The sequence below is a fragment of the Suncus etruscus genome, chromosome 1 (assembly GCF_024139225.1).
Source record: "Suncus etruscus isolate mSunEtr1 chromosome 1, mSunEtr1.pri.cur, whole genome shotgun sequence".
In the NCBI taxonomy this organism is placed as follows: domain Eukaryota; kingdom Metazoa; phylum Chordata; class Mammalia; order Eulipotyphla; family Soricidae; genus Suncus; species Suncus etruscus.
Window position 1 is genome coordinate 137,841,696 of NC_064848.1, and position 14,538 is coordinate 137,856,233.

Consider the following 14,538-nt stretch of genomic DNA (forward strand, 5'->3'; position numbering starts at 1 on the left):
AGCATGGAGGTAAGGCGTTTGCCTTTCATGCAAGAGGTCATCGGTTCGAATCCCAGCGTCCCATATGGTCCCCCGTGCCTGCCAGGAGCAATTTCTGAGCATGGAGCCAGGAGTAACCCTGAGCACTGCCGGGTGTGACCCAAAAACCACAAAAAAAAAAAAAAAAAAAAAAAAAGTTTGAAAGTGGGGGGGGGGGGGGCTGAGAGACAGCACAGTGGTAGAGTGTTTGCCTTGCAGGCAGCTGATCTAGGACAGATGGTGGTTTGAATCCCAGCATCCCATATGGTCCCCAAGCCTGCCAGGAGAGCGACTTCTGAGCATAGAGCCTGGAGTAAACCCCAGTCGCTGCCGGGTGTGACCTAAAAAAAACAAACAAAGAGGTTGAAAGTCACTGATTACCCTATGCTCTCCTTCTTTTGATCAGTAGAGTATCTGTTGAGAAGTCTGCTTAGGTTTGTTTTTTTTTTTTGGGGGGGGGGGCCTCAGGGGTTATGCTCAGGGGTTACTCCTGGCTATGTACTCAGAAATCATGCCTGGTTGGGGCGGGGAGCTGGGGGATCGAACCACAGTCCGTCCTAGGCTAGCGCTTGCAAAATAGATGCCATACCTCTAGCGCCCCAAGTCTGCTTAGTTTTGTGTGTGTGTCTTTATATGTAACTTTTTCTTCTGATGCTTTTAGGATTCTTTTTATTTTCTCTATTCTCTTCCACCTTCACACCAGTGATACTCAGGAGCTATTCAGACTGCAGTGTTAGCAATTGAACCCGAGCCTGCCACATGCACAGTCAGCCCTTTGAGTATCTCTCACCCATCTTGGGGTTTTTTTTTTTTTTTTTCCATCTTGGTTTTTTATCATCCTAATTTGTTTTTTTTTGTTTTGTTTTGTTTTTGTTTTTGGGCCACACCCGGTGACGCTCAGGGGTTACTCCTGGCTATGCGCTCAGAAGTCGCTCCTGGCTTGGGGGACCATATGGGACGCCGGGGGATCGAACCTCGGTCCGTCCTAGGCTAGCGCAGGCAAGGCAGGCACCTTACCTCCAGCGCCACCGCCCGGCCCCTATCATCCTAATTTGTTTTGATTTTTGTTTTTGGGTCCCACCCGGCCACGCTCAGGAGTTACTCCTTGCTCTATGCTCAGAAATCACTCCTGCCAGGCTCAGGGGACCATATGGGATGCCAGGATTCGAACCACTGACCATCTGCATGAAAGGCAAATGCCTTACCTCCATGCTATCTCTCCAGTCTATCATTCTAATTTAATGTCTTGGTTTAGGTCTACCTGCATTTTTGTTTGGGATTCATTGAGCTTCTGTGTGTCACACTCCATTCTTGACTTTGGAAGTTCTTGATAATATTTCTAAAAAAATTTCTGTCCCCTTTTCATTTTTTGTCAAACCCTATGTTGAAAATATTGCCCTTGGGGGATGGGAGGCACAGCTGGTGGTGCTCAGGGATTATTCCTGACAGTCTTGGGGGACCATATGGGATACCAGGAATCGAACCCTAGTTGGCTTCGTGCAAGGCAAACACCCTCCTGGTGGTGCTCTGGCCTGAAAATGTTCTCCTTAATACTGTCCTACATAATTTTTACATTGGCTTCAGTTTGTTTGGGAGACAAGGGCTGGTTCTAATTGCTTGCTAGGAGAAAACAGTCTTGATTGTCTCTCAGCCCTCACCTAGTATTTGTGGGTTGTGTAGAATTTGCAGAAAATTTCTCTAGGGTCTGTTCTGAAGAATGCAATCCAAACTTGACTTCAGCCAGCTAGGCTTATCGAGTCATCAGATGGTGCCTGTCAGCTACTCTGGCCGTTGTTTGTACCTAGAATTTCTCTTTTTTTTGTTGTTTTGTTTTTGTTTGTTTTTTGGGCCACACCCGGTGACACTCAGGGATTACTCCTGGCTATAAGCTCAGAAATCGATCCTGGCTTGGGGGATCGAACTGTGGTCCTAGGCTAGCCCCAGCAAGGCACTAAGATACCTGGCCCAAGAGAGTTTCTTGCTTCCCATTCGAGAGGGGGAATCAACAGAACTACAGCCAGCAACAAGAAGACAACACGCAGTACCAGGAACCCAACTCACAGCCTCAGACATGCTAGATATGTACTCTCAGTTGAGCAATTTTCCTGGATACAAAGCACAGGTTTTTACTACCCATTGCAGAAAAATTAGAAGCTATTAGGAGGGGTCCAGAGAGATAGCATAGAGGTAAGGTGTTTGCCTTGCATGCAGAAGGACAGTGGTTCGAATCCCGGCATCCCATATGGTCCCCTGAGCCTGCCAGGAGCGATTTCTGAGCATAGAGCCAGGAGTAACCCCAGAGCGCTGCCGGATGTGACCCAAAAACTAAAAAAAAAAAAAAAAATTAGGAGGGGCCAGAGCGGTAGTGCAGTGGTAGGACACTTGTGTTGCATGCGGCTGATCCAGGGCAGACCTCGGTTCGATCCCCGGAGTCCCATATGGTCCCCCAAACCAGGAGCGATTTCTTAGCTTGTAGCCAGAAGTAACCCCAGAGCATCACCGGATGTGGCTCAAAAACCAAAAATAAATAAATAAAATAAGTTATTAGGAAAATTGGTTCTATCTTACAGTTGGTTAGTGTCATGTTAGTGTATATTAAAGGCCAAATTCCTGGATGATCCATGGCAAGGAAGCAGAAACAGTGCGACCAACTAGAAATCATATAGGAAAAGGAAAGAACAAAGCAAACTTGAAGGAGTAGTGGAAGTCTAGGGAGAGTGATTTTATATTGTGATGACCTAAGTATGTATTCAAGGACAGATTAAAAAAAAAAAAAACTTTGATTGATTGTTTTTGGGCCACACCCAGAGACGCTCAGGTTACTCCTGGCTCAGAAATCGCCCTTGGCAGGCTGGGATATCATATGGGAAGCCTGGAATTGAACCAGGTCCCTCCTAGGTCTGCCACATGCAAGGCAGACAGATGCCTTATTGTGTACGACCTCTCTGGCCCCAAGGACAGACTTTTTGATGGAAAAGGTGGGTTTGAGAATGGACCTATAAGGCTGGAGCAATAGCACGGTGCTTGCCTTGCACATGGCCAAACGGAACTCAGTCCCCAGCATCCCATATAGAGGAGTGATGCCTGAGTGCAGAACCAGGAGTAACCCCTGATCTCAGCTAGGTGTGACCCCAAAACATTTTATCTGAGAGCAACAGGAAGGAGGGACATGGCTAAGTGATTAAATTAAATTGCTTGGCTTTTACTCTGGAATTATTACCTTTGGTTGATTGGTTTTGGTTTTGGAGCCAAACCTGCTATTGCTCAAACCCTACATTCAGGGATCCCAGTGACTCATATTTCTGTAGGTTTTATATATATAAATGTATAGTTTGTAAGAGTTAGAATTCTGTTTAAAAGTATACTAAATGTGATACTATATATATATATATTTGGTTTTTGGGCCACACCCGGCGGTGCTCAGGGGTTACTCCTGTCTATCTACTCAGAAATAGCTCCTGGCAGGCACGGGGGACCATATGGGACGCCGGGATTCGAACCAACCACCTTTGGTCCTGGATCGGCTGCTTGCAAGGCAAATGCCACTGTGCTATCTCTCCGGCCCCATGATACTATATTAATAATAAGGAAAATCCTCTTGCAGTGACTCTCAAGTTTACTTGATTATTTTTAAATCTCTAATGTAATACTTAGTTTGGACATATCACAGAATATCAGAATAATGTCCTTCTCTTGAGTTTTTGTCTAAAAGAATTCAGAAGTTTCATTTTGTATTAAAATACTCACTTTGTGGCTCCAGAGTATAGCGATGAAAAGCAAAGAGTGAAAGAGGAGAAACACAAATACGAAAGGATGGGCAGGGGCCAAGTGATCTCAGATGTGCTGGTTGTGTTAAAAAGAAAAGTACAGAATTAAATATCCAAGCCAAAGGCAACAACAGTGGAATCATGAGACCCATACTTTAACAATTAAAACTTAAAATGGGCCTGTTAATACTGGCATGGAGGTGGAGTATTACGCAATTTGGAACCTTGGTGGAAGGAGGTGGACACTGGAGGTGGGATTGGCCCTGATTCATTGTTTGAAACCCAACTATGAAGGACTTTGTAAATCACAATACTTTCAATAAAATATTAAAAAAGAATTTAAAAAAATAATAAAATACATTGACATTTAAGAGTCTGCAGGAGCAATCTGGCAGGTGCAGACCCATCCCACTACCCAGTTACAAAGAGCCTCTTCTAACTGGCATCTTAACCCTTGAAGGGATAGGTCCCTCTTATGGCTAATCAGGGGCCATAGAATCTATTCCTTTGTATTGGCGGTGACAGGGGTCAAACAACTTCTGTATTACCTCTCCAAGCCCAGTATGGTTTTTGAAACTGAGGAGTTTATGGTTGTCACTGGAACTCTTAAGGTATGATATTTAAAAAAAAAAAAAAAAAAAGTACTTTGGGGCCAGGAAGATAGTACAAATTGGTTAAGGCATTTATTTGTCTTGCATGCTGCCATCTCTGAGCACCTCTGCATATGGTTTCCAAAACAAAGTATTACTGCTAGCTACAGTATTCCATTGTTTGTATTTATTTATTTATTTATTTATTTATTTATTTTACCTTTACCAGTAAGAAATTAGATTTTTTTTTCTTTATTGTTTTTGGGTCATAACCGGCAATGTTCAGGGGTTACTCATGGCTCTGTTCTCAGAAATCGCTCCTGGCAGGCACCGGTTGGGGGGACAGGGGACGGGGACGGATGGACATGGGATGCCAGGATTCAAACCACCAGCCATCCTGGATCAGCTGCGTGCAAGGCAAATGCCTTACCACTGTGCTATCTCTCCGGCCCCAGAAATTTAGATTTGAAACTTCAGTTTTTTCCCCCAGGTTCTAAGGCATGACCTCTTCAAATTAATTGTGATCTAGCAAGCTAAATTTTTTTCTGTTTATTTGTTCAGATCAGAGTTAACTCACCATATTACAGGACAAAAGAAAGGTATCAATGTTTTAATAACTTTAGCTAGGCCAAACCTTGAACTTCTGGAGCCTGGAACTGCCATAATAACTACTAATAATACCTGCCACTTTTAGCTTTCTAAGTTACAAAAAAAGACAGCCTAGACCTCTATAAGGCATAAAGCTAAAAGACAAGTGAGGTGGAGGACTCTCCAAACTTCAAATAGTAGCATGTAGCACATGTCAAACAGCACAGCCTACATGAAATACTCAACATTGTCTCCCAAAGGGTTTTTCTCGGGGTTACAGGGCAGGAAGAACTCCCACTTACTAAAGAGACAAGTCAGCCTGAAATTGGTAGGTCACACATTGCTCTGATCTCCAGATAGGATTTAAATTGTTCTATTTGTAAGCTAGTTAAACCAGGTCTGAACAATGGTTTCTGTTGCAGACTCTAATCTGGCTTCAACATTCCAGTTCTTAGAAGATAGTAGAGTTAGTATCTCCTAGATCAGAATTTTCCTCTTGGGGCTTTGTGCCACATATAGATGAATCAGATCACTTATTTGGGTAAAAAGTCCAAAACTGTTCCTGCTCCCAGATTACTCACAAAATTGCCCCAAACCCATTGGAAAGCAGGACATGCTGCAAGGGAAGTGTCTTCAGCATGAACTCCAAGGTGACTTTCCCTATTTATAGATACAGGATTAGTTCACCTCCAGCTGTTTCTCTGACTCTAAAGGAGTTGAGTCAGAGTCAGTCTTGTTTGGGAAAAGGGGGGGGGGGGCGCCTACACGACAAAGATCTTGTTTAGGGAAGGGGCTTGACTGACTACTTGAAATACAGGGGTTAATAAAGTGCCTTTTGGGTCGGGCAGTGGCGCTAGAGTTAAGGTGTCTGCTTTGCCTGCACTAGCCTTGGACGGACCACGGTTTGATCCCCCGGCATCCCATATGGTCCCCCAAGTCAGGAGCAATTTCTGAGCGCATAGCCAGGAGTAATCCCTGAGCGTTACCGGGTGTGGGCCCCCCCCCCCCCCAAAAAAAAAACAAAAAAAAATAAAATAAAGTGCCTTTCACACCACCAACTCTGGTTTCTCCTTAGCACAGCATAGTACCACTAGGAGTGAGCACTCGGGTTACTCCTGGCTCTATGCTCAGAAATGGCTCCTGGCAGGCTCCGGGGACCATATGGGATGCCGGGATTCGAACCACCAACCTTCTGCACACAAGGCAAATAAATGCCTTTTATGCTATCTCTCCGGCCCCAGTGGTCATATTTTCTAACAACTCATATGGAAAAGGTTCTAGGGAGCAGTTTACATTGAAAACCACAGAACTAGATAAAAACTATGCTGAAAAAGTTTTTGTGTTTAAAAGTATTTGAAAGTATTTACATATAGAACATGAACCTTTATATAAGCTCCACAATAATAATATGGGGGCGGTGTGAATGGTTTAGTTCTCAAATTAGGACAGGATATTATATTTAACTTTTTCTAATGGCACTGTCCCTCTCTGCTGTAGGTAGCCTAATACTAGTTTCCAGGGACTGCTGTAACCACAAACAGGGTGGCTTAAAAAAGAAATTGAATATTGGTTCTGGCAAGAAAAATGACCAGAGTTAAATATTATTAAATATTAAGTGTTACATATTTTTCAAGACAAGGCCCATTTATAGACTTCAAAAAATAGTCTATACTATTTAGTATATATATATTTAGTATAGTGCTTATACTTAGGAAGCAACGCCAGAATGTAACTACAGAAAGAAATCTGCATTAAGAACATGATTATTTGAGGTGTGTTCATTTTGGTTTGGGGCCACACCTGCAGAGTTCAGGGTTACTCCTGGCTCTGTATTGAAGAATTATTCCTGAAGTGTTCAGAGGACCATATGGGCTGCTGGGAACCAAACTGGGTTGGCCAATTGCAAGGCCAACATTCTACCTGCTGTACAATCTCTTTGGCCCTTGAGGTACTCAAGCTCCCCATCCATATTATAGACAAAACAAAATAATTGAAACCTAAAAATAAGTAAGATAGAAAAAAATAGGGGCCGGAGAGATAGAACACTGGATAAAACAGGGCTCCTCAAACTTTATCATTGGAACCAGTTTATTCCTCAGACTGTTGGAGAGTTTAAAAAAAAACTGAACAGTACTGGCCCACAGGCTGTAGATTGAGGATCCCTGCCTGAGACTGAGAGGAGTCAAGAGACAGAAGGAGTGGAGTTGAAAAGTGCAGCCTTACATCCTACACATGTGCACTTTGGGCCCGGGCTGCGTTGATTGATAAGCAGGATAGGCAGCAATGGCTAAAACACTAGCAGCCCAGAAAAAAGTCCTCGGTGGGCCACTTGTGACTTGTGGCCGCAGACCATAGTTTGAGAACCCCTGGGGTAGGGTGTTTGCTCTGCATGCTGTCAACCCAGGGTTGTACCTTGTGTCCCATATGGTCCTCCAAGCCCTGCAAGGAGTGATCCATGAGTACAGAGCCAAGAGTAGGACCTGAGAACCACCAGGTTTAACCCCAGTATAAAAAAAAATTTAGCACTAGAAAGACAGTACAGGAAATATAGTACTTACCTTCCATGAGGCTGCTTCAGCCACAACCCTGATTTTAACTATAGTCCCCTTAGCACTTACTAGGGGTCACTCCTGAGCACTCAGGTGTTTCCCCAAAACGTCCAGATAAAGAAATTTACTCTCCTAGTTCTGGAGATCGAAAGTTTGAGATCAGGGCCTGGAGAGATAGCACAGCGGCATTTGCCTTGCAAGCAGCCGATCTAGGACCAAAGGTGGTTGGTTCGAATCCCGGTGACCCATATGGTCCCCCGTGCCTGCCAGGAGCTATTTCTGAGCAGACAGCCAGAAGTAACCCCTAAGCACCGCCGGGTGTGGCCCAAAAACCAAAATAAATAAATAAATAAATAAATAAATAAATAAATAAAGTTTGAGATCAGACTTTGTGGAGCCAAGCCTGCCTCTGAAGCTACTCGGGGAGGATTTTTCAAGTCTCTGGTGGTTGCCATCTGTCCTGGGCTTGCTTCCTTGTCTTGTTGATGGATCTCTCTTCTCTTCTCTTCTCTTCTCTTCTCTTCTCTTCTCTTCTCTTCTCTTCTCTTCTCTTCTCTTCTCTTCTCTTCTCTTCTCTTCTCTTCTCTCTTCTCTTCTCTTCTCTTCTCTTCTCTTCTCTTCTCTTCTCTTCTCTTCTCTTCTCTTCTCTTCTCTTCTCTCTCCTCTCCTTTCCTTCTCCCCCCCCTCTCTCTTCCCCCCCTCTGTTTTTGGATCACACCAGCAGTGCTCAGGGGTTCCTCCTGGTTCTACGCTCAGAAACCACTCCTGGCACGCTTGGGGGACCATATGGGATGCCAGGATTTGAAGCACTGTCCTTCTGTATGCAAGGCAAACGCCCTACCTCCTTGCTATGTCTCCAGCCGGATCTCTCTCTTTTATAACTTAGACCTGTTCTCTGTTTCTGTGTCCAAATTCCTCTCCTATTATAAGGACATTAGTCCTTAGAACTCACCTAATTCAATCTGACCTCATTTTAACTTGATATATCAACAAAAAAATCCTCTTTCCAAATAAGGTCACTTTTACAGATAGTAGGGAATAAGAACTTCATGACTGTTGGGGAGATAAGTTCAACCCCAACAAATCTATTGTCTGGTAATAATCACCTGGGGCTGGGCAATAGTACAACAGGTAGGGCATAGTGGTGTTTGCCTTGCACACGGCTGACCCAGGTTGGAACCCCAGCATCCCCTGTGCTCCCCATTCACAGCCTGCCAGGAATAATCTCTGCACACTACTGGGTGTGGCTCCAAAACCAAAAAAGTAAAAATTTAAAAAATAATAGTCACCTCTTCGTGAGGCTTGTTAAAACATTCTAGGTGATTCTGATAACTAGGGTTTGAAGACCATATTGCTGATACTTGAAAAGTATGTGGGAAAAAGAATTGAAGTTCTACTCCGGTTTTCTTTTCTCTCCCTATCCTCCTTTCCTCCGACCCATTGTGCTATCACTCTGGCTTCTCTGCTGTTTTCCTTAGGAAGCCCACGAATGAGGTTGGAGGGCCAGCCTGCTCTGTTCAGGATTCTGTGCTCATGATCACTCCAGGCAGTGCGGCAGGAGGGGCGTGCAGCTGCCTGGGATCGAGAACCCTGCAAGGGTTGACCCGCAGAGTGCAAGCAAGTGTACACACTACTCTCTCTCCAACCTCAAAGTAGAGTCTTTTAACTATAATTTTATATTCTACAATCAGATTGAAGAAACTGATGAAAACATCACCATATAGCTGGAAAGTACTGTTCTGTCATACTTATTTTATAGATAAAGAAATAATATTTGATAGACAGTATAGTGAGTGTAGCAATTGCTTTGCATGAGGTTCATCCAAGGTTGATCCTCAGTATCCCACTAGGTTCTCTGAATCCCCCGGCTGTTACCTCTGATTGCAAGGAACCCTAAGCACCACTAGGTGTACCCCAAAAAACAAACCAAAGAACAATATAAACAATTAATATAGATCTCTTGTTAATCAAATTGGATATATTTGATTTTTTTTCTTTGAATTTGTTAAGTTTTCTGCTCCCTGGATTAACTTGATTACCTTTCTTTTTTCCTTAAGATCTAGTCGTCATGGATTTGCGACAGTTTCTTATGTGCTTGTCCCTGTGCACAGCCTTTGCCTCGAGCAAGCCCACAGAAAAGAAAGACCGTGTGCATCATGAGCCTCAGCTTAGTGATAAGACTCACAATGATGCTGAGAGTTTTGATTATGACCATGATGCCTTCTTGGGTGCTGAAGAAGCAAAGACTTTTGATCAGCTGACACCGGAAGAGAGCAAGGCAAGACTTGGGTAAGGTTCCAACTCAGGGGGCTCCGTGGGGGGTAAAGATATGTCTATAAGTCAGCACATTCTTTCTTTACATTCATAACTCAATCATTGAGTTAAGTTGTATTGAACTACTTTTCTAAACGCTAACCACAGAATGACCGGCACTAAAATTCACTCTCTCCGTTAACAGTTTATACCTCATTCTACAAAGCAAAGTCACTTTTGCAAAAAAGTACCAAATACTAAGGAGGGACTCACTATAAACTATCATCTTGGGCCAGAGAGAAAGAGAACAACAGATCATGCACTTGCCTTGCACACAGCCAACCCAGCCAGGTGGTGTGTTCCTGGTACTCCATATGTTCTCTTCCACTTGTCTGGAGCAATCTTCCTTCCTTCCTTCCTTCCTTCCTTCCTTCCTTCCTTCCTTCCTTCCTTCCTTCCTTCCTTCCTTCCTTCCTTCCTTCCTTCCTTCCTTCCCTCCCTCCCTCCCTCCCTCCCTCCTTCCCTCCTTCCTTCCTTCCTTCCTTCCTTCCTTCCTTCCTTCCTTCCTTCCTTCCTTCCTCCCTCCTTCCTTCCTTCCTCCCTCCCTCCCTCCCTCCCTCCCTCCCTCCCTCCCTCCCTCCCTCCCTCCCTCCTTCCCTCCCTCCTTCCTTCCTTCCTTCCTTCCTTCCTTCCTTCCTTCCTTCCTTCCTTCCTTCCTTCCTTCCTTCCTTCCTTCCTTCCTTCCTTCCTTCCTTCCTTCCTTTCTTTCTTTTTTGGTCACACCCAGCAGTGCTCAGGGGTTACTCCTGGCTCTATGCTCAGAAATCGCTCCTGGCAGGCTCAGGGGACCATATGGGATGCCAGGATTCAAACTACCGACCTTCTGCATGAAAGCCAAACACCTTACCTCCATGCTATCTCTCCGGCCCCAGCCAGGAGCAATTTCTGAGTGCAGAACCCCAGAACTGCTGGGTATGGCCCAAAAATTTAAAAAAATCCATTTAGACCCTAAGAAATATAACTTGGGTGAAATAGCTCCTCATATTTGCTCATTTTAATTTTTAAAAACTACTTATGACATATTCATTGTTGTCTAACCTTTGGGTTATGATAAACTGCAAATTGGACAGCAAAATTTTTTTATTTTCCAGAATGCCTTTCATCCTTGTGTACATTCTCAGATGTTTAATTAAAAACAAGCTTTTAGAGAATTGTAGCAGTAGTGGTCTTAATAATCAGTGTATGCGTTTCTGCTTTATATAGTTATTTTAAATTTATAAGGGAGAGGGGGGTGCTCCCTCAAAGTGCTTGTGCATTTGTTGGCTATGTGGTGCCAGCAATCAACCACAAGGCCACCACACACAGGGTCTGTGCTCCAGCCCTTATGGCTATCTTCCCAGACCCAGTTGCTGTTTCACTAACAGCTGGCTACAATCAAGTTTTGTAGTAGATCTCTGCGGATCTTTTTACCCAAAAGAATTCATTTGGGGGCCGGGAAGGTGGCGCTAGAGGTAAGGTGTCTGCCTTGCAAGCGCTAGCTTAGGACGGACTGTGGTTGGATCCCCCGGCATCCCATATGGTCCCCGCAAGCCAGGAGCAATTTCTGAGCGCATAGCCAGGAGTAACCCCTGAGCGTCAAACAGGTGTGGCCCAAAAAAACAAACAAAAAAAAAAAAAAAGAAAAAGAAAAAAAGAATTGATCTGGTAGTATCCCCGCTGATTATTTCTAACCTGAATCCTGAGAATGTCTTTTGAAAAAAAAATTTTTTTTTGACTCATCCTGTTTTACTTTTTTAAGGACATGGGGGTTAATTTAGTATAATTTTCTTTTTAGTGAACACTACTATTGCTGCACTTCTATTACTTAACAGTATTCCTAAAAATATTTTTCCTATCGTGGAAACTGCTATGAGATGAAAACATAATTGGGTTTATTTTGGAATTTGCTTGAAAATAAATTTGGTTCTTCCATTGGAGTGTCATTAAGTAATTTTTTCCAAAATGGAAAGAAATTATTAAAGGATAATTGGAGCCAGAGAGATATATACAGTACATGCATTTCATGTGTCCAAACTGGGTTCACTCCCTGGCATCACATCCCCCAAGCACCACCAGGGTTAAGTTAACCCCTGGGCATGGCTGTGTGGGACCCAAAAATAAAAAATGATATTGTTATGTAGAATGAGCAGCTATTTTAAAGCATTTGTAAAGAGACAACAGAAATGAATATATTAACAGTTCATTCTTCTTAAGTGACTTTTCTAACTTTGAGAGGCCATATTCACTTTTACTTCATTCTTATAACCATTAATATTCTGCGCTGAAAATAAGGATGCATATATAATGTGCTTATCTCCTTGTCTTGTCTGTTAATAACTTGCATGTCTGACCCATATTTTCATCTGCATATATCTCAGAATTTTAAGTAAAGACTCTAGAATGGTGTCAGGCAGGATATTCTTGCTCTTTACAGGTAGTGGAACAGCTCTATTAGCAATGTTTAGTAGACAAAATATACTGATTTGTTGTCAATAAATACTAGAAGCTTATTGAAACTATATTTGATTTGAATACATTTGAATATATTTTATTTGAATACATTGGTTAAAAGTCAAGTTTTAGAATGTAGAGTACAGCAAGTAAGGCACTTTCCTTGCATGCAGTCCTCTCAGACTCAGACTGGTTTGGTTTGAGTTTTTGGACACTTGTTGGTGCTTAGGACTTACTCCTACCTCTGTTCTCTTAAGTTTACTCCTGGCAGGTCTCAGGAGATCATATGGAGGCTGCTAGGAATTGAAGTGGTGGCCCTTAATATGAAGAAGTTCTCAGCCTTGAGATATTTGCGATAGAAACAATAGCAGTTCATAATCTTTTTTTGGGGGGGTAGGGAAGGTAGGGTATTTGGGTCACATCTGGCAGTAATCACCCCAGGCTAGATTCGGGGGACTATATGGGATTCCATAGATTGAACTCAGGTCAGCTGTGTGCAAGGCAAGTGCCCTTCTAATTGAACTGTTGCTCCAACCCTCATATTTTTTTTGTTTTTGTTTTTGTTTTTTTGGGCCACACCTGTTTGATGCTCAGGGGCTAAGAGCTCAGAAATTGCCCCTGGCTTGGGGAACCATATGGGACGCATGAGGATCGAACCGCAGTCCTTCCTTGGCTAGCGCTTGCAAGGCAGACACCTTATCTCTAGTGCCACCTCACTGGCCCCCAACCCTCATATTTGTTGGGTCAGACTCCATCCCTTTTGGGGAGTCTGATGGGGAGCTATGAACCCTCCTTCAGTAATATTCACATAAGCATATATCTGGCTTTATACTGAAATTTCCAGAAAATTAGTCCTCTGTGACCCAGGCTTTAAATTTTGGGGGGGGGGGTAACACCTGGTGGTATTCAGGGGTTACTCCTGGCTATTCACTCAGAAATTGCTCCTGGCTTGGGAACTGTATAGGACGCCAGGGATTGAACCGTAGTCCAATCAAAGCATGGGCAAGCTTACCGCTTGCACCACTGCTCTGGCCCCAAGATTTTAACTTTTTAAACTTTGTTTTAGGAGATGGAGGGGAAGTTCACTGGGCTGAGCTCATACTTTTCATGCAGAAGGCCTGGTTTTAAATCCTAGCTTAACATGGTCTTCTGAGCACTATCAAGAGTAAATCTAATACAAAGCTATGATTATTAGCCAACATGCACACACGCTGTGGCTCAAAAAGCAAACAAGCATTTGTTTTTATGTATCTTGAAGGGTAAAGGCATATGTTACCTCTTAAGAATAATGTAAGGTTAATTAAATGTCCTGAGATAAATGCTTATTTAGTGGCACCATAAAAGATGGGGCCGGAGAGATAGCATGGAGGTAAGGTGTTTGCCTTTCATGCAGGAGGTCATCAGTTCGAATCCCGGCATCCCATATGGTCCCCCGTGCCTGCCAGGAGCAATTTCTGAGCATGGAGCCAGGAGTAACCCCTGAGCACTGCCGGGTGTGACCCAAAAACCACAAAAAAAAAAAAAAAAAAAAAAAAAGAAATGCAGGGTTCTCCCAAGGCATAGGAATATGACATTAGCATAAAGTTTTGGTCTTTCAGGTCAAAGTCCAGACCTTCATGCTTAAAATAGAACTCTCTACTTTATAGTACATTTTCAAGCTGCCTGCAGGCTGGAAGCCTAGCAAAAGAATAATGCCTTTTGTACTTCTTAATGGTTGTAAAACAATTTTTTTAAAGAATTGATGCAACTTTATTGGGACCCATATGTCAAAAATATTTACTTCTCTCCTTTACAGAAAAGGAAAAAAAAAAGGTTTGGCAACTTCTTGCTTAAGCCATTTGTGATATTTCTTTTGGAATAAATAGAATGGCACTCAGCCAGTTTTATTAAGAAAAGCTCATCTTGAGTAACCATAGGCTTTTTTATTTATTTATTTTTTTTTTGGCAGAGCCTTTAGGTTATTTACAATTTTGGGGGGTGGGTGGGGAGGAATTCTAAGCCATATCCATTTTTTTTTAACTTCATTTATTGATTGGTTGGTTGGTTTTTAGACCACACCTGGCAGTGGTCAGGATTTACTCCTGGCTCTATACTCAGGAATCGCCCCTGGAAGGCTAGGGGACCATATGGGATGCAGGCAATCGAACCAGGTGCCTCCCGGGTCCACCACTTGCGAGGCAAACACCACACCGCTGTGCTATCTCTCCAGCCCCTGTTTTTTCTTAATGTTACAATGACATTGTTAATTTTGGGGTTTAGGTGGTTAATTTTTGTTTTGGGGCC

General features: G+C 43.2%; 1 protein-coding gene across 1 annotated transcript in view; it reads left to right on the forward strand.

Annotated features, from left to right (window-relative positions):
- CALU (calumenin) overlaps positions 1-14,538 on the forward strand; it is a 36,817-nt gene that overhangs the window by 7,842 nt on the left and 14,437 nt on the right. Inside the window, exon 2 of the mRNA XM_049775249.1 lies at positions 9,570-9,801. Coding sequence (XP_049631206.1) covers positions 9,581-9,801 — 221 coding nt within the window. The 5' untranslated portion in view covers positions 9,570-9,580. The remainder of the gene's footprint in view (positions 1-9,569; positions 9,802-14,538) is intronic.